The following is a 25,130-nucleotide window of genomic DNA, read 5'->3' on the forward strand; positions in this document are numbered from 1 at the left end:
GTATCAATTTTGGAACATCTCCATTACCCCAAAAAGAAACTTCATACCTATTTCCCCCCAACCCTCTCAGCCCTATGCAACAACTAATTGATTTTCTGTCTTTAAAGATTTGCATACTCTGGACACTTCATATGAATGGAACCATGTAACATGTGGTCTCTTGTGACTGGCTTTTTTCATATATTTAATGTTGTCAAGGTCCATCCATGTTATAGCATGTATCAGTTCTTCATTCCTCCTTATTGATATGCATATTCTACTATATAGATATACCACATCAGTTCTTTTCCTCACAAGCAGTAGAGTCTCTTTTGCTATATAAACAAAGCTATAAACAGCGATTAGGTCCCACATTAGTCCATAAATGCCATTTAACCCATATTATAGCTGAAAATATATCTTTAATTGTATAATACTACAGTTCTCTAGAAGGGTTATCAATTACCACAGTGATCTCTGGATTAATGAAAATACTGGAAATGAAGCTCCTTTATATTTAAGTGAACTGCTTAATTTTTTGTTTTCTTCTAATATGAAAGAGGAAGAAGCAATTACAAGCCCTAAGGCCTGGACACCTCAGACCACAACTGTTTTTTGACCCCACCCAGTTGAAAACAAACTACAAAACTGCACTTATACATGGCTGGTCTTTGTAACCTCCCTCTCTTTTTTCTGGGCCCTTCATCTCTTCCCCATATCTTTGAAATACAACTCCTCCTGTACTCTTCATCCCTTCCCCTACCCCCAAACAAAACAAGATCTTTTATACCTGTTGACTAATTATAGCCTCACTTTAAAATAATACATCACATGACAACGTTACCTAAACCAGATATTTATTTTCTAAGACATTCTCCCAAGACATGAAATGAGAATTAGTTTCCCTCAAATGAAGAATTTCCAATAGGAACAAGCTGGTAAGCGGAGAGTTTTTCGTTTTGTTTTTGCAGAGAGACCCTCTCAAATCACAGTAAGCCAAATGGCAAATCAAATTTAGTCAGTCCTCTTGGGGTAATGCATATCTAGGAGGAGAGTGGGGTGTTATTAATTTCGTTAGGCATGATAATGGTAGTATGATTATGTCTAAAAATATCCTTATCTGCTAGAAATGCACACTGAGGTATTTGGATGAAATGATGTGATATCTGCTTCAAAACACTTTAGGTAATTGGAAGGAGGATATAGGGAGGGGGAATGAAATAAAATACTGATAATTGTTGAGGACAGGTGATAGGTACCTGAGAGTTCACTATTCTTTCCTGCTTTATGTACATATAAATATTTCCATAGTAAAGTACTTTTAAAAGAGAGAGATAAACTGTTCTCTTCTTCTAAGGTGGTCTTTTGCTCCTTTCCTTTTCCTTCATAGCACTTAATTGTTGTCACTATAGATTTCTGAGATGATTTAATTAATGTTTATGTCCCTGGCTAGACTTTAAGCTCCATGAGGACCACAAAGGTGTTTGCTTAGCTCCCATAGAATCCCTACCACCTCACAAAGTTTCTGGCATGTGACAGGTATCCAATAGATATTTATTAAGTAAGTGATTGAGTCACTGAAATAAACATATCACGCACCTAGGTCAATAAATGCTGAATAAATAAAAGAAAGAGGGGAGTAGAAAGCCAGGGACCTTTGGTTGAAGGAATTCAATATGTCTACCTATCTGTATTTACCAATTAAGTCCACGCTTTTCTATTAAAATTGTAATAAAGGTGTAACAAAACAGATTTTACTTCATCTAGCCCATCCTCACCACCTAGCTGTGATGTACTCAACTAAGAACTACAGTCTCCATTTTATGATACAGAAACTAAGGAACCAAAAAGTTATGAAACTTTTCAAGGTCATAATGAACTAGATGCACAAATGAACGCCACTCAGCTCTTATTCTAATGCTTCATGCTCTTCCTAAAGGAACATGATTTTATTCTCAAGAAAAAGAAAATAAAAATAAAAAAGGAAAAGTAGTACTTTCACAACCTTCAGTGGTTGTGAAACTGAGTAGCTGTATAACAGTCTCAGTTAAAAATATTTTATTTTGACTTTGCCCAAAACAATTTCAAGTTTGAAGCATCTAATAGTAGAGGAAGTATAAAAAGCAGATGGTGAGGCATTTAGGCAATAGGAACGGAAGAAGATATGACACTTGAGTAATCTGAAGGCCTTTTTTAAAAAAACTGGTTAAATTCAAACAGTATGGCAAGGGACAACTAACAAGAAAATTCATAAACAGAATAAATACAAATACCAACACAATGTTTAAAATACCAGTCCCTTGCAATCCCGTTTTACATTTACCTCAAATAATACTATAATCAATAAAGTTTCTGTTTAGTCATTACTTTATATAGAAATAGCCCAGTAAAATATCACTATCCCTCCAAATCCTTTTGAAATGCTTAAAATCTGAGTTTACCTTAATTTGGTAACAGATAATGATGCACACAATCAGAAAGGCAGAAATACCAACTGTTTGCCATTAATGAAAGCATAACTATTTGTAAAACTAATCTTGGCTAATCTACAGGCTTTTGTGCTATAATGCCAAAAAAGGTCACAGCCATATCTTTGGAGAACATTTACAGCCAAACAAATCACAGTCTGCCACAAAACGTGAAAAATTTAAAATAAATAGCTAGTTTTAGTGAAAATCATTTTAAATAGCCCAATAAACTTATTTTGGGATAGACTCTGGAAAGGTGTTTTTTGCTTACATACAAGTACCTGGCTTGGCTTGAATTCTAGACTGGGTTGCTCCACGGTTACTCAAGGCACAAATACTACTGGTGGAGCTGCTGCAACGACTCAGGGCGTTCAGTTTTACTCCTACACCCTTCCTATCACGGGTTGTCAAATCATGCTTCCAATCTGCAGTACATCACACTCATGGCAGGGTTATGATTTATAACCAAACAAAACGTAAGATTTACTTGCCTCATCATGGTTTCTTCTCAACTTTTTAAATAATTTATAAAAACACCAGTTGAGCGTGAATCCCGTCCCAAAATAATCTATCAATACCTTTAAGCCTTTTAATGTAAGCGGTAAGGGAATACTGTCCCCTGAACGCAGACAACACTGCTGACCCACGCGAGGCATTGATTTGTAGTTGTTTTTCCAATGGGATGATGGATTTGCGCTCAGTTACTCACGATGTCTACTAGGTCCCCCTGGTGACCAAGAGTACATGAAGGCAGTAGCGGGGTTCGAAGACAAGACTGGCAGCGGAACGGAGGGTGGAACGGGAAATCATGAAAAATTAACACGCGAGCAGTGCACATGACATGACTGAGAATTACGTTTGCCTTTCTGGGGTATTTGAGATCGCCACCAAACACTGTCCCTTGCCTTTTAAAAAGCAAACACCCATCCGACTCACTCCGTCTTCCAAGCCCTCGCTCCCATTTAAATCACGGGTGATAGAAAGACCAAATCAAGGGGCTCAGCACGAGGCACACGCCGCTTCTCGGGGTTTGGGGAAACACTGATGTGACAAATTGCCATAATATTCTAAAATATGGAGGAATGACACACCACTTTACCTACCACTGATTGAAGACCTAGGACACAGTCGCGACTACTGGACCTGCGGGGCCCACTAGGGAGGGGGGAGGAGAGCTCTGGACCAGGGAGAAGACTGAGGCACGTCCCGAGCCCGGGCAGCCGAGCACCGGCTGCTAGGGGCGTAGAGTCGCACCCGGGTCACGTCTCGGGGCTCTTGGGATGCTAGGAGTGCGAAGGCGAGCCGGAGTAGAGCGACCCGGCCCCAGAGCCCGGCCGGCCGAGGCGCGGGACGCGCCGGGGCAGCGGTGGGGGGCGCGGGCAGAGCCGCCGTGGGGGCTGCGGCGCCCGGGCGGCGGGGAAGGCGCGCCGCCAGGTGCCGGACGGCAGGGGGCAGCGGGGTTCGAGCGGGCGCAGATCCAGGAAAGGAGGAGGGAGGTGGGCGAGCCCCGCGCGGCGAGGGAGGGCGCGCGGCAGACTCGCCGCCGGCCTACCTGGAGGTAACAGGGTTTCCTTAGCCAGGCCCCCGGACAGAGACTCCTCGCCATGATAATCACACATCGCCCCGCCGCGCCGCAGTCAGAGGCGGACCCGAGCGCTGGCGACCCGGCTCCCCGCCTTCCCCCGCCTCCCCGCCCCCAGCCCGGCCGGGCCCGCCCACTCCTCCGCCCCCGCCGCGGCGCGCGCCTCGCTCCTCCCGGCTCCGCTGCGGTGACGGCGGCCGGCGGCCCGAAGCCGGGCCTCCTGTTCTGTTCGTCCCGCCGTCGTGGCTGTCAGAGCCGCTGCCGCGGACTCTGCCATAAAGGGGAGTCGCGCCTCGCCTCGGCCGACACAAATCCAACTGAGCCTCACGCTTAAAGGGGAGGCGTGTGGAGGAGGAGGGAGGGGGCGCCGCTGAAGCCTGGGTGTCACACGCTCCGTGCGGGGAGGGGCGGGCCGGGCGAGGGCTTGCGCCGTGGGGTCGGAGCGTCGACCCCCTCGGACCTTGCGGACCTGGCCGCGGGCTCCTGGCTCCGCCGGGCGTCCTGCCCAGCGGTACTGACGCTCACTTTGGACTCTGCTCCTTCGGTCCGGACGTGTCTGGCCGGGCTGTATGGAAATTCAAGGGAAACTTGGGGCTCCTTCCCTGGGGACGGCTTCGTTCTCCCTCTCATGGTGGCGGGTGCGGCCCGGGGAGGGGGCGTCCGCCGCAGCCCGAGACACCCCACAGGCTCATCCCAAAGACTGGGATCTGCTCCCGCTGCCGGGCCAACGCGGACAGGGCTCCTCTCTGCGGGACTCAGCGTGCCCACCAAAGCGTTAGCCTCCAAGGGCCTTAAACTGTTTTAAAATGTACTTTTAAAAAATTCTGACCTTTTTAGTTTGTATTGTTTTCATACAGCTTCAGAGTTTTCCTGGCCCCACCCAGGAAGGCTGATTCAAAAGAAAAGAAAAATATTACTGAATTAAATACAGTCCCGAAGACGGGAGACCTGGGATGTGGCAAACTACTCAGTTAAGGCTACAGAACGCAGGGTGTGGTTTCTTTTTGACAATGAAGGCCAAATAAGGGGAAAAGAGCCACCCTAGTGAGACAGCAGCTGTTGATACGAGTGACTTGTAGTGGAGGAAGATGAGTTTTTGCTTCTTGTTATCTCACCACCTTTCACAGGATGCCAACAAGGTTTAGGTGGACATTTAGAACTCACTTAGAATTCATCAGGCCTGTTGCTCTGAGAAGTTTGCCCAGAAGCAAACATTTACACACTCTCATTGTGGTTTTTACCTGAGCCTTGTTCTGGTGCTTTGTTTCTGAAAAGATAACGTCTTGTCCACCCCTCCCCCAACCCACACACAGACACAGGTTTTAAACCTGGACGATATTTTTTTGCTGTCAGGTAAACCCATTTTTCATTGATTTTCAGTTTGGGTTAAGAGACTTAAGTAGTATAATTTCTGAGTAAGCTAAGAATGGATCCTACTGGTTTAATTCATTCTTTCATTCATTCAGTAAATAAATCTACATTAATCATCCAGACATTGTTTTAGTGGATGGGGTTATATACATGAACAGAACAGACAAAAATCCCTGCCCTCGTTACCTTTTTGGGGGTGGGGCAACAGGCAATAAATAATAAATGTCATAAATACGAAAATCAAATAGGATAATAAAGCTGATGGAGTATATGAAAAAAGAAAAAACAAATCAATGGAGATGAGGAAGACTACAAGTAGAGTAGATGTGAGGAGGAAGATCAGGAATTCCATTTTGGACATGTTACATTTGAGATATCTATTAGAAATATCCAAGTGGAGATCTGCAGTGGGCCCTTGTATATGAGTCTGGGGTTAAGGAGAGTGGTCCAAGCTAGAGATACATGAGAGAGCTCAGCATTTAGATCATACTTAAAGCCAGGAAACTGAACAAGATCACCAAGGGAGTGAGTGTAAATAGAACTAAGGATGAAGCCTTGCAACCTCAAAGCAGGAAACGTGAATGAGCCAGCAAAAAAGACTGAGAAGGAGCAGCCAGTCAAGCAGGAGAACAAAGAGTGAGATGCCTAGAAACGAAGGGAACGTAGTGTATCAAGAAGGAGTGTCGTGCGGGGCGGCCTGCGGGGCCTCTGGTCCGGCTCCCCACATAAGAACACAGGATATGGCTAGGCCCAAAAGGAACACCCACAGAGCCATAGATGGGGGAGTCATACCACTGTATTCTCTCTGGCAGCTGGCGGAGACACAGCAGTAGTAGCCACGTGATCCACAGTCCACCATTCACTTCTCTGCCTGCCAACCAACTAACCAATCAAGGCAGCCCTGCAGTTACACCAGTAGCCACTTGGCTAACCGGTTACAGCTGATGGCCAGCCAATCACAGTTGATGGTCATTCACCACCCAAGCCAGCACCTCCCCACACGAGGCTGAGAGCCTGGAAACTGCTCTCTGGGACTCTGTCCCCACAAGGAGTGAGTGTTCATATGTGAGTGAGGACTGAGAATTGGCCATTGGGTTTAGTACCATTGGTAACATATCAGTGGAGCAACGGTGAAAACTTGATTGGAGTGCATTTAAGAAAAAATGGGAAGAGAGGAATTAGAGATGGCTAACATTATAAGCAATTCTTTTGAGAAGTTCTACTGAAAGGGGGAGCCCAAAAATGGGACAGTAATAGTGGTGGAAGTGGAGTCAAAGTAGGTTGACCAGAAAATTGGGAGAAATATTTGTTTTTGATGAGAAGAATCTGGAAGAGAAGGAAATTTGTATGTAGGAGCAAGAAGAGAGAATTGTTGGAGAGGTGCCCTTAAGAAGGAAAGAGAATATAGAATCTAGCACACAGGTGAAAGGATAATGTGTAGACAGGAGCACAGAATGACTGTTCATCTATGGAAACAGGTAGGCGGATAGGAGCGGTGGTGCAAATCTGGAAGTTCTCTTCTGATTGTTTCAGTTTTCTCAGAGACATAGGAAATAAGGTCATCAGCAGAGAGGAGGTGCAGAAGAGTACTGGAGGCATGAGGAGAGAAGCTAAGGTGTGAAATAGTCACCAAGGAGAATGGAAAGATGAATGGGCTAGAAAAAAAATATATGTGCTTACTGAGTGTCATAAAGGGCCCACTTGAGTTCACGGTCATGAATTTAAATGGGACAAGTCGGTATGATTGTGCTTTTTTTCTCCAGCAGTAATCAGCTGCCAGGGTGGAGGCCCAGAGTAGGCTTAGAATTCTATTTAATCAGGTTTTACCAAGGAAATAAGAGCAAGGGGAGAGGAGCGAGGAAGTTGAGGAGGTAAGAGAGTGATTATGATTCCCATGGAGTTTAAGATAAGGAAAGAGTGGATCTAGAGACATTAAGGACAGAAAAAAAGTGCTAGGATCAATGAATTGCAAGTCCTTGTGGGGTTGAGGGACTATTGGAGTCAGAGAACAAGAGGGAATGATCTGGAAAGATAGAAGGTGTATAATAAAGAGTCTGGTTCCACTTTTGATATTTTATGACAGCTTTCAAGCCCCACCACTCCTCTTTTCCCTGTGCCCCATATCTAGGAAAACTGATAACAAAGTCCAGATACTCACTCCTTTGGTTCCAAAGGGAAGTTCAAACCGTGCAAGACTCAGCCCATGTGGGGGTTTCACCCCCAAACCCAACCACCATAAAACCCTAAGACAATCTCATTTCTCTGCCCCCTCAAGTGATACTCACACCAGCTTGGAGCCTCCCCTGCTCTCCCTAGAAAGATTCTTTATGTGAGTAATAAACGTTTTCATACTCTCTTGGTACATGTGTGGCATCAGTCTCGACATCCAAACCAAATTTTAGGTGGAGTCCATCTCACTTCTCCAAGAGTGACTACCACAATATGGTAATTAGAGTGGGATGCATGAAATTAAGATGATGGAGACATGATGAAGTGTAGGTGGAGTGGAACAGTGCAGTGAATGGCTGAGAAGTGTGGAATATGGTATCATTGGAAGAAAGTCAAGGCGAGAGTGTCATAAGGATTATCTATGTTCATATTGAAAACAAGACTTAGGACAGGAGAGGTGCTGGAGAGTTGCCAGTAGCCAAAAGCTAAAGTCCTTGAGAAATAAGAGTGATTCATGAGTGAGTAGATGATTAGCACAATGAAGAGAGTGGCAACATCAGAGAACATGAGTTAAAACAAATACTGAACAGAGGGAGGAATTAGGAGAGAGGGAGAACGGCCTGAAAGAAACAATGAAGAGCAAGGAAGATCCCTTTCCCACCTCCAAGTCCAGTGGTACGAAGGTTTTGGAAAGGCTGTGGGGACAACAGTATCCATGGGGGATGAGCTAGGTTTGCTTCAGAAAAAGAAGGTGAAAGAAATAGAGAAGAGATTGAGCATACAAAGGGTTTTGCTTATGATACACTGTGTATTCCAGAGGACACCGTGGAGGAATCTCAGAAATTGGGGAGTGGTGGGAAAAGAGTTCAAAATAGGAGATATGAAGAGCCTTGAGTGGGGTCAGTGGGCAGGAGATGAAGGGTTACCTGGGAGTCTGGGATTTCTTGTGGTAAGGGATATAAACAGGAATAATGACAAAGTTTTAACTAAATGGGAAGAAATGATTGTTCAGTTCCCACTTAAAGTCAACAAAGATTAAATGTAGTTAATATTTTCTTATTTGAAATGGCAAAATTAGATCATTTTCATTTCAAACTTAGGTGGTTTCTTTGTAGCCACATGTCCCAGGAGCCTGAGAGAAACCTTGGGCTCAAGCAGCCCTCCAGGGGCCAGGGTGGAAAGCTCAATATAGGTGGCTTTGATGAGCTCCCGTACTACTGGACTTGCACTTTTGGCTTTAAATCTACCTGTATGAGTCCCAAGATGGATCCAAGCATGTTGGCCTGTGGCGAATTTGGGTAAGCAACTTTCTACCTCTTGATTAGACCCTCCTTCATGCTCTCATTACAGTGGCCCTGCAAATTCTTGATGTCCTACACCGGACGTAACAAACATCTAAATTTACCTGTTTGCCTGGCATCTATCCTAATGGAGCTGTAAAGTTTCTGTTTTCTTAAGTAAAAGCCAGTTAATCCAAAATTAATCTATATGGTTGTGTTCAAAGGTACTAATTTGTAGCCTCTTAATCATCATGTGTAATGATGCTTTGGCCTTCCAGAGACAAAGAAGTATCTCCAGTGGTATCAAATATAGAAAAATCAAGATCAGTGGTCTTCAAACTTTTTGTTTGCACACTACCAAAAGAATTTTGAAAAATAAATGTACTCCTTCCCCATTTTTAGATCAACATCCAAACTTTTTCTCATAAAATTAAACAATTGTAAAGGAAATGATAGGCGGTATTGTGTTGTAAATATTGGCATTTAAAAATAAAATGGTCACACAACTCTTAAGTATGGAATAAGAGTGGAATATAAATGCAGTGGTGATTGATACTATTTAAAGGGTAAATCAAAAATTATTTTTTTAGCCATCAAATATGTAGCATTGTTCCCTTTTCTTCTTCTTGAACTTTTGTAATTCTACTTCCCTTATAGAATGTTACCCTCATATATATTTTTATGCATTCTAATCTACTTTTCAACCTACCATACTTCTCTGCCATAAAAAATAAAACTATATTTTAATACCTTTTACTTGAATTTTTTAAATGTATTTTAAGTTTTGAATATATAATACTCATGTGGTTCAAAAATAAAAACTAAATAAAAAGTATACCTTGAGAAGTGTTATTCCCACTCTCATGCCTTTCTGCCTTGTTCCTATCACTCATGGATAATCATTTTTATTAATTTTTAATGTATTCTTCCAGTGCCAGTGTTCCTTTATGTATATAAGTAAAAACAAAATTGAATATGTATTTTTTAAATTGAATATATATTTTGTCCTGTTTTCTTACATAAAAGATGGAGTGCTTTACTACATTTTTTAAAACATTGCAGAATGACAATCCACTAATGAGAATAATGAACTAATTAGACCAATATCAAATTGCACTCCCAGTAAGAACCTTTCCTTTCCCTTTTCTCTTGATAGTGGGATTGGACCACAGAACTCGATTCACATTCTTTAAGGATGTTTTGGAAACCTACTGTGTTTTAGTTCTTTAAATTCAATACCAATGAAAGCAGAGGTTGCAAATGGAAGCCCTAGGCAGGCATGTTTTGTTTCACCCAACGTTTACAGGTTGAGACATAAAGATCCATATTTCTGACTGTTGAAAACTAGATAATCGGCTACCCAACCCTTTCATTCACCCAACAACAATGAGCTGGCACTGAGTACACTTCCTCCTCTATGTGGGGCCTGTGCAGTGCAGTTTGCCACAGGCTCCCTCACTCCCTAATTTTCCTGCTCCAGCCCCCAGAACTTATTTATCTTTCCAGTCTGGTCCCTGTAGGCATTTGACTTTGTGACCTCTGAGTTAGCCTCTAGTGAGTGATTTGGGAAAGTAGACACAATTGGGACCTTCTCAGAAGCTTCAAAATCAGAGGCAAGGAAGGAACTAGGGAAGAGAAGAGAGATTAGGCTCTGGATTGATGACTCAGTTAAAAAAGAATCTGTTTTCATGAAATTCCCCAGAGAACAGAATAAAAAACGAGTTTTACACTGTTTAACCTACCTCCACTAGATGGTATAGGGTATTGGTAAGGCAAGGTGGTGGCTGAATTTGCACCCCAGGAAAAATGAAATCTGTTGTGATTAGCTCATGAGAATATAGACTAAAACGAGAGACAGTGCTCTCTTTTATCTTCTATAAAAAGGCAAATTGGATATTGAAATAAAAAAATACAATGATTCTGTAATTTTCCACTAACACCACCACCAAATATTATGACTCTATCATGTCCAAAATATTATAAAAAATGTTAAGATGATAGAACACAAGAAACTCAATATGAAGTAGGACAGGTATTTTTTTGTATCTGATTTTAATATGGAATCTTTCCGAAAAAAAGAAATGATTAAAATTTGTGGGCAACAGTGTGAGGGATATAAATGATAAACGTCTAAGTTTTGCTTTGTCTTGTGCACCTGAAACTAAAAAAAAAAAAATTTGTGAGCAAATTCTAATTCATTTTTATGTCCCTTATAGCTAGCACAGCACCTGGCCTATAGAAGGTAATTCATAAACATTTATTGAAAGAATGAAAGATTTAATAAATGAGGCTGCAAGGAGGTTAGAAATAGATTTTTAACCATGTTTTTTAACTTGAAAGCAATATTCAAAATCTGAAACAGAATCATGAATGACAATTTTTATTCCATTACATATTGGTACATTCCCTGAAGAAATATTGGGTTGTTTTGGAATAGTTCCTTAAGGAAAGGAACAGACTATAATAATTTGGTGCTAGATTTTGTCTGACCTGAGGCATAATACTATAATTCTGGGAACTGAAATTCCCTTTAATGAAAATATTGAACTAAAAGACTTATATTAAGAATTCACAGTGACTGTAGCAAGCCTGTCAGAAATGATCATATAAAACCTGTCACATGGGAGTTATTAAAAGGGATTACCTTATTATGATGGGTTATGAACAGGTTATAAACAGCAAGGTATAAGCACTTGTCCTAAGACTGAGAATATCTGCAGCCCCTGGCAATAGTCTTAAGGTTTCATATAAACAAACTGTCAATGTCATAATATTCAAATATCATTCCACAATATGGTTTCACTACCCTCTTAATTTTGTGGAAAATGATATGCCATGCTCTCTACCAAAGGGGAAAATTGCCTAGAGATTTCATGCCTCAAGAGATGACCTGGTAGCACAGCCAGATCACGGTTCTCTGGGTGATTTGTGTAGTGTTTAGTGTTTTCTTCCTTTTGAAGACCAGCCCTAAATGTTTCCCAATACTCTTAAACATAGGAATAACCATCCAAATGCAGGAAACATCCAGTTCTCTCAGATCACAGCAGCGATCTTAGAGGACCCAGATGTTTCCTCACTGATTACCCCCAGGAAAATCCAGTTAGAACCAATCAATTCAGAAAATGTAATAAGTATCCCAAGCTTCTTGTGGAGCATATTCCTTATCTTTCCTGAGGGTGTTTTCTTTTTCTCTTTTTCAGTGTTTCCATATAGAGATTAGGAGCTATCCGGGAGACAGACTCTATTTGTCTGGTTCTGCCACTTTCTGGCTGTGTGACCTCAGGCAAGTTACTTAAAATCCCTATGCCTCAGTTTCATCTTTATTAACAGGTTGATAAATTTACATGCAGATTAAATGAGGGTATATGTTTTAAAGTTCTTACTATAATGCCCGGCACAGAGTAATCACTACCCACTATCCACACATAGACGTATAAAACGCCATGCTGAAGGCTATGTATGATGATTTTTTTTAAATGAGAAGAGACAATAAAAGGAGTTCTTTTGTTTTTCAATTCCAAGGTGTAATTGGAGAAGTAGATTGGTTTACAACCATTCTTGTGAAACTTGTTGTTGCACAAATTCATGGGGAGCCAGCATCTTCAACAAACCTTCCCCAAAAGCTTTAAGTAAAAACCTGTTTTTGAGTTTTAGGGACATGAGCTTTACCACACAAATCAGTTTATTTAGTAAACAATACTAGTTCCTTTAAGTACCAACTCTTCTAAAGCTTTTGACCATTGTTACATTAATAGGGATCTTTTTGAAGTAAGTCACCCATGTCCCTGTCTTATTAAGCAGAATATAATGAACATAATTTAATAATTTCTTGCTGCTATAGTATAATACAATACGAAATCATATATCTGGCATCTCTGGAGCAGGCTGGGTAGGGCCTACATACCAGAGAGGGGAAGAGAATCAGTCTTGAACATAGCCATTGGGATAGGATCTGAACTTGGGAATACTGACATGCCAACTGGTGTTCAAAATATTTCAAGGTATCAGACCATAGTCCAGAAAAGCAGTTGTCAATGTGTGGCCCAAGGCAGCAGTTGAACACCAAGTCATGTTGGCACAAAATCAAATATCTCATAGGAAGGCAGTACTCTGAGATTCAGACCAGCAGGTTGGAGGTGGTTAATTGGACTGTCCAAAGATTGTCAAAAGGTCTGTCCAAAGATTGTCAGGGTCTGTAACTGCCATCTGTGTAAAGGGCAGGGCTCTAAACCTAGAGTTGATCAACTGTGCTAGACTGGCAATTGGAAGATAAATTTTAGACTACGGACCAAGATTAAGGTCTAATTATAAGAATAGTGACACATGGAAAAAGCTACAGTTTAGAGTCTTATCAGTGTCAAGGATGACTTAACCACGGGTCACAGACTGAGGGTTTGGAATTGTTTGAAAATCTTTCTCAGGTGAGGAGAGATTGAGTCATTTGCCCAAGGTCAGGCTGCGAAGCTGCACAGCCAGAATTCTTTAAACAAACTGTCTGGCTGCCGACGTATTTCTGCTGTTTGGCTCCATTCACTTTAAAATAAAACAAAGGATATACAGTATTGCTAAGAATAAATCTTTTTGCCATCTATCTATTGTTCTAATAGAAAAAACAAACGTCCCAGGGAATATGCCATCTTCTTTACCTAGAATGTTAAGCCTCAGGAGAATCAGAAAGAAACCATTATCATCTTTTTTCAAACCAAAGAAAATATGTCACTTAGTGCTGCGGTTCCTACAGAAGTGCTAGGATTTACAAAACCCAGTTGTTCTCAAGGCTATATTTTAAGTGGTAGATTTGGTACTTCACCTCCACCAAACCTTATGTTGAAAAAAAAAATTCCAGCATGCTGGTGCCCCTCATCTCCTTTAGGTTTGTCTTATTGGAGGTGCTAATTAGGAGGGAATGAAGAAACTGAAGAGTGGGTAGGAAGAAACTAAAGAAAGTTTGATTATTAAAAAAACAACAACAAGTTGAAGTACTAAATCATGGAATCCAATTATTTGCTTCATGACTTGGGCCCATTGCATTTGCAGAGACTTGAAGCTACAGTGCAATTTGAAGCTGAGTTAACAGTAGGAAGACATATTGGAACATTTACTTACTATTCTGGAAAATACAGAAATGGCTGGATTTGTTTTTTTCTAATTCCAAGGAAAATTACAACTGTGCAATTCTAGAGTTACATAATCCATAAATTTTCAAGGGACAAGAGTGAAGTACATATTTATTTACAAGAAAAATATATTGTTGGTATGAAACGGCTTGCTAAATGTGTACCTTCAGAATTAACTCTTAAATTCCTATAACCTCTCAAAAAGGAGCCAGTGTATCCCTTTGAAAATGGCACAATTCAATTAGATTACTTAAACATTGGTTTCAAATTTTAAAAATAAATTTTTCAAATTTTAAAAATAAATTCTCTATTATAAGTGTTTGTGAATGTTAAAATATTTTACCCATTTTTTAAAAATCTAAATTCACATGTTCAAAATTTGGTAATAAGCTAAAAACATTTAGTTCAAAGGAACCAAGTTTTCTTGATATGAAAAATAGAAAATTATTAAGAATCAGTGCTCTATCAGCGTTCCTATTTTTAAATTCTTCTTAGATGATTATTTTATTACTTGTGTTACCAACAATAAACACCTTTCTGTTTGAATTCAAATCTTTTAAACTGTATGTTCTCTGTTTTTGCCTTCCTGAGATTCATATCTAAAAAAGGCTAAGCAAGCCTCCACTTTACTCTTGCATTTCCTTTTTCCAAAGGGTATTTCCTTTTGATTGCTCCACCTTAAGCCCTACAAATGTCAGTTCTGGGACTGAGAACAATGGTGGTGCTTTGCAAAAACAGGTTAAAAAAAAAATCAAACAGGTAAGGGAAGCTGGCAGTGGATATCTGGTAGGCAGTGGGCCATTGGGCATAGAAAAACAGGAGTTGAGAAGTACACAAGGACTGAAGAACAGGAAAGATCAGTGATCCAGAAGCCAAAGACAGGCAGAATTTTGAGTGCGCCAGAAGCTAGACAAACAGATAGCAATTAAGTTGACCAGAAATCCCAAAGGAGTTTTAGGAGACCAGGCATGCCAAAAACCAGGCCGGTGTTAAGGATCCCTGTGAGTAAAAGGGTGCTCAGGAGGTAAGAGCACAGTCTCTGCAAGAGGTCTGGACAGCAGAAGTCAAGCACTGAGGCAAAGAAATCTTCAAAGAAACCTTGATTTTTAGGCCAAATGGCATCCAGCTTGGTACTGTCAGGAGAAGAAGAAAAAAGGAAACCTTAGTTGCCCAGGCAATATGGAGTTGGGCCAACCAGAGCAAGTCCTCCCTTTTCCTTCTGTTAACGAAATATTTGACTCTATGACTAGATTGCTGGCTAATTTTCTTCACTTTTGGACACTTTTATCCAGATAAGAGTTCACAGCACTCTGTTGCTTTCTTCCTAGGTAATGTGGAGTTCTTAATCATTCCCACAGATGCGACACTGATTCAACTTGGCAAGAGACTTACAGCGTCTCAGGACAAGTTAAGAACTGAAAGTAGATCCTGCTCGTTGACTCAGCAGCATTGGAGAGCTTGCTTCTTAATAATCCCACAGCAAGTTCGAACCTGTTGTCTCTAGGACATCCTATTCCATCCAAATGTGGGTCTGATTTTGTTCCAAAGGTGGTTTTCTTCTTAAAACAGAAGTATTGACAGCTGGTACCATGTTATATTCTCCCTCTTTCCAGGATGCCAACCAAATTCTACAGATATGAAAATATGGTGACATTTCCTTTCTCTTTATAAAATACAGGTCTTTCAGAACCCACCCCCCATCAAGGCCATCTGGGGAAATGGGATATTTCATCTCTGTAGGCAGAAGAATTTGTCTGTTTCACTTCCTTCTTTTAAGATGGGGACCAGCTCATGATGTTACTTTGATAGATAAATGACATTCTGCTCATGCCTTACCTGACTGGGTTGATAACAGAAGTTGAGGTATTTCCTTAGAACAGGGGTGTCCAAACTTTTGTCAACATTTTTTACCAAGGGCCATATGCGGTAAAATACACAAATAGCCGGGCCACTCACTCGAGGTGAAGTATGTATTGCCTCACCTGGTTTATTTAAGTAAACTAAATATATTTTTGGAATTTGCTGCGGGCCGATTAACAATGGATTGCGGGCCGCAGTTGGCCCGCTGGCCGCAGTTCTGACACCCCTGCCTTAGAAGATAAGATTTCTTTTACGTTAGGTTCGAGGACTGAGAACTGGTAGACCCAGTTTTTCCATGCCTCCCTCATCTTCAGAATCACTACAAGGTCTGACAGGCAATTTTGGGTCATATTCAGTCTTGTGGAGACCTCAGTGGTGAGTGGTATTTATATGGGTTTGGATCAGACTACCTGAGTTTGAAGCCCAGCTCTATAATGTTCTAGCTGTATGGTCTTGGGTAAGTTACCCAATTTCTCTGGTCCCTAGTTTTCTCATCTTTGAAGATAGAAAGTCATACTTAAGTCATAGGCTTGTTTTGTGGATTAAATACACCTGAAAGTGATTTGCATATCGTAGGTTTTCTGTGGACATTAACAAAACTATTAAGTAAAAGCTTTGGTACCTGAAGGAGATGGGGCAGACACCAGTTCCTCCAGGTTACACGTCACAAGACTACTTACATCTGAGACTGTTTTTTCATGGTACATAATTTGATTTTCAAAAACCCCCAAATTCCCCAAGGGTTCTTTTCCCATAGATGGCTTTCTCTTGAGTAAATGGAAATTTCCACTATGCTGGTCCCTAGAGAAAGTTTACCTTAAATCCCCTTGTGACTTTAATGGTAACTCAGTAGGTAGCTTGGTGTCACCATGTGCTTAACAATCAGAGTTTAACACACAAGAAAACAGGCTTAGAAAGGTGGGATCATTTATCACAGTTCACATGGTCAGTCATTATTTAAAATGGTACATGAGGTTAGTGGCATTCCATCTGTCTATTCCTGTTGCCTCAGCTGCCACTACTGTCCCTCAAATGTCTGTATTCAGCCACAAGGCTCTTTTAGTTCCTCCATTGCACTGTGTTCCCTCCTACCGCATGCCTTTTCCGTTCCCACTTCCCCAAATGCTTCTTGCCTCCCCTTTGTCTCTCCGGAAACCCCTAGTTATCCTTCAGATCTCAATTCAAAGAAGTGGCCCCTGACTCCCAAGACAAGTTCTCATTCCACATCATACGATATGCTCCCAGAGCCTGTTTATGACTGGTAATTATTAATACATTAGTGGGATTATTTGATTAATGTCTTTCTTCACTTGTATATTATAAACTCTATGAGGGCACAGGCCTTGTCTATTTTTTGTTTACCATTGTATCCACAGAACCTAACTGTGTGCCTGGTACATAGTAAACTAGTAATAAACATTTAAATAAATGAATAAATTAACTGAATCTAGAGTTCTAGTCTTAAGGCTTTTTTTCACTAACCCCAGACACAATAGCTTGAACTAGATAATATTGACTTCATAGAGGTCTGTAACTCTCATGGTCACTCTAGACCTCTGACAACAGGGTTCGATGTTGACACTGAGGACATTGATGTTAATGTGACATAAACAGAAACCTGTAGAACACTTTGGGATCCTGGTTTGAATCATGTGAGATTTAGCAGATTACATGCTTCAAAGATAAAGTGGATCCCTTAGTACCTTTTATCCCCTCTCCTAAAAAAAAAAAGGTTTGAGGTCATTTATATAAATACGTAAGCTATACCAATAAAAATGTGCAAGTATAAATGAGGAAAGGGGGCAAGGGAAAATAAAAAGGAATACAAATATAATACGTAGGGTTAAAAATTGTGAAACATAATATAATATATAATATAATATAATGTAATGTAATATAATTTCCAGGCACTAAAAATTCATGCATGAACTTCTATATAAGCACTGAAAAACACAAAAATTTGGCTCAGAGTTTCTTAGTCCCCAACGGAAAACAAAACTACTACTACAAGGTTCACAGCGTCCATTAGCTAAAAAAGGAGCAAATGCTCAGGAAGAAAGAGCTTTTCCTATATTGTTGTGATATCTAGATAAACAAAACGCCTGTCAGTGTAGACCCAAGACAAAAAGCCAAAATGTAAGTCGAAAAGGGCCACTTCATGAGGGAGCAGGGTATCGAGACAGTGTAGCCCAGGAAATCTCTCCAAGGATAGGCTCTACCTCCAGACCTGACAAAATTGAGAATGACTAAAGAATGGGTCCTTTCCCATCAGGCAGTTCTCCCCAAACATGTTTTTACAACTAAACTTTTGCCAATAATTCAACACCAGATAATTCAAGATTATACTTTCTGAGAAAACTGAAGTGTAGAAGTTCTATGTTGTAATTAAGCATAATCAACCTAAAATTGATACCCTCTATAAAAGGAAAGCACCTAACCAATAGGCATACCTAAATAGAGAGCCACCTAACTTCCACCTAGAGGTGGACTGAAAAACACAGGGCCAAGATGTTCCTCAATTTTTTTTCTGGGAGTGGGGGTGGTAGTTCATTTTAACACACTCACAATGGGCCCACAGCATGAAATCTCAGCGGGGGGAGAAAAGAGTTTTAATTACAAAAGTAAGAAACACCTGTGAAATATTCAAACCACACAGAAAGTCTTCCTACCGGCATGCTCTATTCTTGCTGCCCCTGGGTAACCACCAGAGATGGTTTCTTGTGACTCTTTCCAGACCATTGTTTATGCACAACCTTAAGGAAATCCCCTGGAGGGAGGGGAAGAGTGGGAAGATGGGGTGGGGGCAGGGAGACTAATGCCCCAAACACTATTATATAGTGACTTCCTTTTATCATGGAGAGCAGATGAGGTGAACAGACTGTAACTACTGTCTGTTATTCTTAATCAAGGTATACCAAGATGAGTGTGGTCATTCCAGGAAGATAGTACTCATATCTGTAACAAAGGAGAATTTAAGGAGCAGCCATAAATACCCTTCTTTAAGCATTTAAGTATAAAAAGCAATGCTTGCTTTTGTGTTTCTACAAAAGACTGGGAGAAACCTGTCTGTCCCTCAGGGTCTCAAGTAAAATGTCAAGGTTGGCCATCATCATAGGGTCACAAATTATGCCCTGAGGAAATTAATAGAAGGCATCAGAACATCTTCCCAGCTTTGGAACTTATGCTCACTTTGTTCGGGAAAGGTTTAAAAGAGGGAGAGATGTTCCTGTTGTTGATACTCATTGCCCAGTGAGCAGAGCTCATGCTGGGGCCCAATCTCTTTCAGATCATTGAGCAAGATCACCTTCAGGCAGATGGGCAGGAGTATATGGTTGGTATCAGGACAATGCTCGGTTGGACTACAAAAGAACACACACACACACACACACACATACACACACACATTGCCTGAAATAAAAACTTAAAACTCTCTTGGAATCCTCTGATTTTTGTCTTGTGATTCTTTTAAAGTAAAAATAGGGTCCTAGATAAGGACCCAGCCCTCCAACCCTCCTCCCATCCAGCAACCATCAAAATGTTCTATTTATAAGTCTGTTTCTGTTTTGTTTGTTCATTTATTTTGTTCTTTAGATTCCACATGTTAGTGAAATCATATGGCATTTGTGTTTCTCTGTTTGACTTACTCCACTCAGCACAATACCCTCTAGGTTCATCCATGTTGTTTCAGATAGCAATATTTCATTTTTCTTTATGGCTGAGTAGTAGCCTATTGCACATATGTACCACGTCTTCCTTATCCATTCATCCAGTGATGGACACCCAGGCTGCCTCCACATCTTGACTATTGTAAACAATGCTGCAATGAACATACAGATGCACTTGTCCCCTTGAAGAAGGTTTTTTGGGTTTCTTCAGATAAATACCCAGAAGTGGGATTACTGAGTTCTTTTTTGTCTCTTGTTTTGCCTTTGTTTTAAAAGTCTATTTTGTCTGGTATAAGTAGAGCTACCCCAGATTTTTTTTTTTTCATTTCCATTTTCATTAAATATCTTTTTCCATCCCTTTATTTTCAGTCTGTGTGTGTTTTTGATCTGAAGTGAGTCTCTTGTAGGCAGCATATGTACAGGTTCTGTTTTCTTATCCGTTCAGCCAACCTATGTCTTTTGATTGGAGCATTTAATCCATTTACATTTAAAGTAATTGTTGTGGGGGCGGCTGGTTAGCTCAGTTGGTTAGAGCACTCTTAACAACAGAGTTGCTGGTTCAATCCCCACATGGGCAAGTGTGAGCTGTGCCCTCCACAACTAGATTGAAACAACTACTTGACTTGGAGCTGACGGGTTCTGGAAAAACACACTTAAATAAAGTTAAAAAAATAAAATAATAAATTCATTAAAAAAGTAATTGTTGATACATATGTAGTTATTGCCATTTTATTATTTATATTTTTTATCTTTTTTTCTTTTTCTTCTTCTTCTTAAAGAAGTCCCCTTAACATTTCTTGTGATACTGGTTTGGTAGTGATGAACTCTTTTTCTTTTTCTTGTCTGGGAAGCTCTTTATCTGTCCTTTGATTTTAAATGATAGCTTTGCTGGGTAAAGTAAACTTCGTTGTACGTCCTTACTTTTCATCACTTTGAATATTTCCTGCCAATCCCTTCTGGCCTGCAAAGTGTCTGTTGAGAAATCAGCTGACAGTTTTATGGTAGCTCCCTTATAAGTAACTGCCTTTCTCTTGCTGCTTTTAAGATTCTTTCTTTGTCTTTAACCTTTGGCATTTTAGTTATGATGTGTCTTGCTGTAGGTCTCTTTGGGTTCATCTTGTTTGGGACTCTCTGCACTTCCCGGGTTTGTATGTCTATTTCTTTCACCAGGTTAGAGAAGTTTTCCACCATTATTTTTTCAAATAGGCCCTCAATTTTTTGCTCTCTCTCCCCTCCTTCTCATACTCCTATGATGCAAATTTTGGTGTGTTTGGTGTTGTCCCAGAGACCCCTTAACCTATCTTCATTTTTGGATTTTTTTCTTTTTGTTGTTCTGATTGGGTGTTTTCTGCTACCTTATCTTCTAAATTTCTGATTCGAACATCTGCTTTATTTAATCTACTGTAGATTCCCTCTAATGTATTCTTCATTTTAGTTATTGTATTCTTCATTTCTGATTGATTCTTTGTTGTGTTTTCTATTGCCATTTTTATGCTTCCTATCTCTTTGTTAAAGTTCTCCCTGAGATCAATTAGCATCCTTATAACCAGTGTTTGGAACTCTGCATCTGATAGATTGCTTGCCTCCATTTGTCTAGTTCTTTTTCTGGAGTTTTCTCCTATTTTTTTCACTTGGGATTTAGTCCTTTGTTTTCTCATTTTGGCTGCCTCCCTGCGTTTGTCTATGTTAGGTAGAATGTATCTCCCAGTCTTAGCTGGATGGCCTTATGTAGTACATGTCCTGTGGGGCCCAGTGGCACAGTCTCTCTGGTCACCTGAGCCAGGTGCTGCAAGTGTCTCTTGTGTGGGTTGTATGTGCCCTCCTGTTGTAGTTGAGCCTTGGTTGCTGTTTGCATATCAGTGGGAGAGATTCATCCTCAGGCTGATTTGTTGTGAGGACTGGCTCTGACTACAATAGGGGAGCTGTTGTGTAGGGGCTGACCCTATATAGCAGGATTCACTTTAGTGGGGCTCTTGTGCCTGCCCAGTCTGCCCATTGGGTGTGTTGTCTATGAAGGTGGCCTGGTGGCGCTCCAGTGGGGTCTGAAGCCTGCCACTTGGTGTGTGGGGCCAGGGCTTCCTGGGAGAGGACTGGCTGCAGGCCAAATTCAGCCTCCACTATGCCCTGAGCTGGGCTACTTGGTATGAGCTACAAAGCAATCTGCAGATATCTTCCACCTGTGCTGGGTTTGGAAGTGCCTAGGATAGACTAAGCTGTGAATTGAGGCCAGCTGCCACTAGTGCCTGGCTTGAGGCTGCTTAGCAAGAAGTATGGGGCACATCGAGGCTAGCTACTACCTGTTTGGGGTTTGTGAACCTTTGAGAGATTTTAGAAAAGTCCACAGCATAAGCCAAGACAGGCAATTTGTATGGAAAATCCACTGAAAGTGTCTTGGATGGGCCCCACAAGTTGGGTGGGGCAGGGTCTTAGGGAATCCCCAGGGTGGGGCGAACGGTGTTAGCCAGGTTGATGGAGAGTCAGATATGGCAGATGCCTGTGTCTGCATTCTAGGAGAGGAAAGCTGGACAGAGAAACACTGGCTTCTGCCAGCACCTTTTTTTCTGGGAGAAAACTGCTCCTCCCGCCCTTGCCCTGAAGCCAGACAATGCAGTTCCTCACCGGATGTCCCTGTCACCTTTCAAGCTGCTGCCCCAACGCTGGAGCTCAGAGCAAGTGAGTCCATCAGCGAGTAAGTCTATGCATGAGCCCTTTAAGAGGAATACCTAGGACTCTAGCTATACTCAGTCTCACTCAGCCACAGTCTTTGCTGGTTTTCACAGCCAGAAATTGTGTGGACTTCTATTCCCGGCACTGGAACCCTGGGCTGAGGAGCCTGGTGTGGGGCTGGGACTCTTTGCTCTTCAGGGGGTGATGTCTGCCGCTGAGATGTCCCTCCTGATTTTTAATCACCGCACATGGTTGTGGAAAAAGCCTGTTCAGCATCTCCAACACTCCTACCAACCTTGCTGTGGCTTCTTCTGTATGTCCTTAGTTATAGGGCTTCAGTTCAGCTAGACTTCAATGATGGTTGTTCTGTAGTTTAGCTGTAATTTTGATGTGGTTGTGAGAGGGCTCAAACACAGCATTTATCTACTCTGCCATCTTGACCAGAAATCTCTATATTTAACTTTTTAAAAGACTTAGAAGACTTCCAAATTTGTTGATATTGTTTTACATTCCCACTGGCAGTGTATGAAGCTCCAGTTTCTCTATATCCTTGACAATATATTGTCTGTCTTTTTATTACAGTGGATGCACAGCAGTATCTTATTGTGGTTTTAATTTGCTTTCCCATAATGACTAATAATGAGCATCTTTTTTTGTGCTTATTTGCCATTTGCATATCTTCTTTGGTGAAGATATTCAAATCTTTTACCCATTTTTTTTTTATTGGATGGTTTGTCTTCTTTTTGAGTTGTAAAAGTTTTTTATGTAGTCTGAATGCAAGTCATTTATAAGATATATGCTTTAAAAAATGTTTTGTAGTCAGTGACTTGTCTTTTCATTCTCTTAACAATATCTTTTGAAGAGCAGATGTTTTTCATTTTGATGAAGTCCATTTTATTAATTTTTTTAATGGATTGTGCTTTTAGTCTAAGAAATTTTTACCTAACCTAAGATCACAAAGATTTTATCCTATTTTTCAGACGTTTCATAATTTTAGGTTTACATTTAGGCTACGATCCATTTTGAGTTAATTTTTGCATATGATACGAGGTGTGGATTGAAGTACATTGTTTGGCATCTGTATATACAATTGTTTCAACACCATTTTTTGAAAAGAGTGTCTTTATACATTTGTTGAAAATCAGTTGTCCATAATATGTGGGTCTTTTTCTCAAAGTCTCTTTACTATTGTATTGATCTATTTGTCTACTTTCACTCACTACCACACAATCTTGAATACTCTAGCTTTATAATAAGTCTTGAAATCAGGCAGTGTTTGTCTTCCACCATTTTTATTTTTCAAAATTATTTTGGCTATTAAAGGATTTTTGCATTGCTACATGAATTTTAGAGTTAGCGTGTTAACTTATATGAACAAGCCTACTGGGACTTTGATTGGAATTTTATTGAATCTTTAGAACAAATTGGGAAGAACTGATATCTAAACAATATTTAGTTTTATGACCCACATACAAGGTGTAGCTCTCCATTTATTTAGTTATTCTTTCATTTCTTTCAACAATGTTTTATAGTTTTCATTGTATAAGTCTTTCACACCTCATGTCAGATTTATCCCTAAGTGTTTCATATTGATCTTCTCAAAGAACCAGCTTTTGGTTTCACTAAATTTTCTTTATTGTGTTTTATTTCCCTTTTTTATTTTCATCTTTCTTATTCCCATTCTGTTTATTCTGGGCTTAATTTGCTTTTTTTTTTTCTTTCTAGTTTCTTAAGGTAGTTTCTTAAGTTTCAAAGGAATGTTATTTGGGTTTTTGTTGTTGTTGCTGTTTCTGGCAGAAAGTAAGTCTAGTTCCTTTATTCCCATCATGACTGGACACAGAAGTTAGGTTTAATTAATAGTAGTCAGCTCTTCATCAAACTTTTATTCATCACTGAACCCAGATCTTTCCTTCCATCCTTTTTAGGCCTACAGATTCTATATCTGCCATTTGATACCATTACCATTGAATAAGCATCAGACTTCTGTAATTGTTTTGTTTTTCATTTGTTTCTTTAAACAAAATTAGAATACAATTAATAGTTCTTTCTGAGTGAAAACCTCTCCTTTTATATTCTATGGCCTTTCTTTGTATTTTGTGGTCTTAGAACTCAAAGTATTTTGGGGGATTGAGGTCTATAACAGCATGCTTGGCAATCTAAGGAAAGAAATTATGTTGTGTGTGTTTTTTAAGGATCTAATGACACCCCAGGGTTTACCCACATGTGCTCAAGAGGAGTAAGTGATGGCTTCCATAGCTCAATGGGATAATAATGATGTTATCTAGGGTTCTGAATACCCAGTTTGGGCTGAACTCTGCAATTTGGCAGTACTCCCTGGATCATAGCTTTATGATTCAGAGGAAATTAATGGGATGGATGGATCCTGCTGATGGAGGAATTTTTTTCCTGTGATTCCCCAAATGATGTAGATGATGTTGGATATGCCGGCAGTTTCTGGGTGGAGGCCGGGATTGTGTCTTGTGAGACTGAAGAATGGAAACACAGTCCCAGGAGAGGCAAAGAGTTTTAAAAAGAGGATAGTTTATTGAAAGCAAAGAGTCAGAGCTCCCGAACTGGAGGGGGTCCCGAATGGGGGTGGCCCATGACTGAGGCAAAAGCTCTTACTTTTATGCCTTCCCTTGCCTGTTTGGGGAAGGGGAGCTGTTTGAAGAAGAGAACTGTTTGAAGAAGGAAACTGGCGCCTTCTAATGAAATTCGTCTACCAGGTTTGTCCTGCTTGCCCATCCTAAAGGAATTAGCAAAGTAACCCACTCTTATCTATCAGATCTGCTCCATTTGTCAGGCTAAAAGGAATTTTATGATTAACCTCAAGGCCTTGTTACATTTTGTCCTGGAGTGAAGGAATGATTTCAAAGCCTGGAGTTTTAAGATATGGCTGTCTTTTATTCATTCCACCAGGGACCTCCCTGTCTACCTAGGGACATGCTAACTATCCTGTCTCACTGCTACAT

At 40.6% G+C, this 25,130-nt stretch overlaps 1 protein-coding gene across 3 annotated transcripts in view; it reads right to left on the minus strand.

Annotated features, from left to right (window-relative positions):
• Positions 1 to 4,152, minus strand: part of DIPK1A (divergent protein kinase domain 1A) — a 90,100-nt gene extending 85,948 nt beyond the window's left edge. For 2 of the 3 annotated variants that reach the window (XR_012497304.1, XM_074335143.1), the window contains exon 1: positions 4,000 to 4,152. Coding sequence is in view for 1 of the 3 variants with exons in the window: in XM_074335143.1 (XP_074191244.1) it covers positions 4,000 to 4,053 (54 nt within the window). In the remaining 2 variants the exon portion in view is untranslated. The remainder of the gene's footprint in view (positions 1 to 3,999) is intronic. The other variant, XM_074335144.1, reaches the window with a different exon arrangement.
• Positions 4,153 to 25,130: the final 20,978 nt, after the last annotated feature.

The sequence above is a fragment of the Rhinolophus sinicus genome, linkage group LG06 (genome assembly GCF_036562045.2).
Source record: "Rhinolophus sinicus isolate RSC01 linkage group LG06, ASM3656204v1, whole genome shotgun sequence".
Taxonomy (NCBI): domain Eukaryota; kingdom Metazoa; phylum Chordata; class Mammalia; order Chiroptera; family Rhinolophidae; genus Rhinolophus; species Rhinolophus sinicus.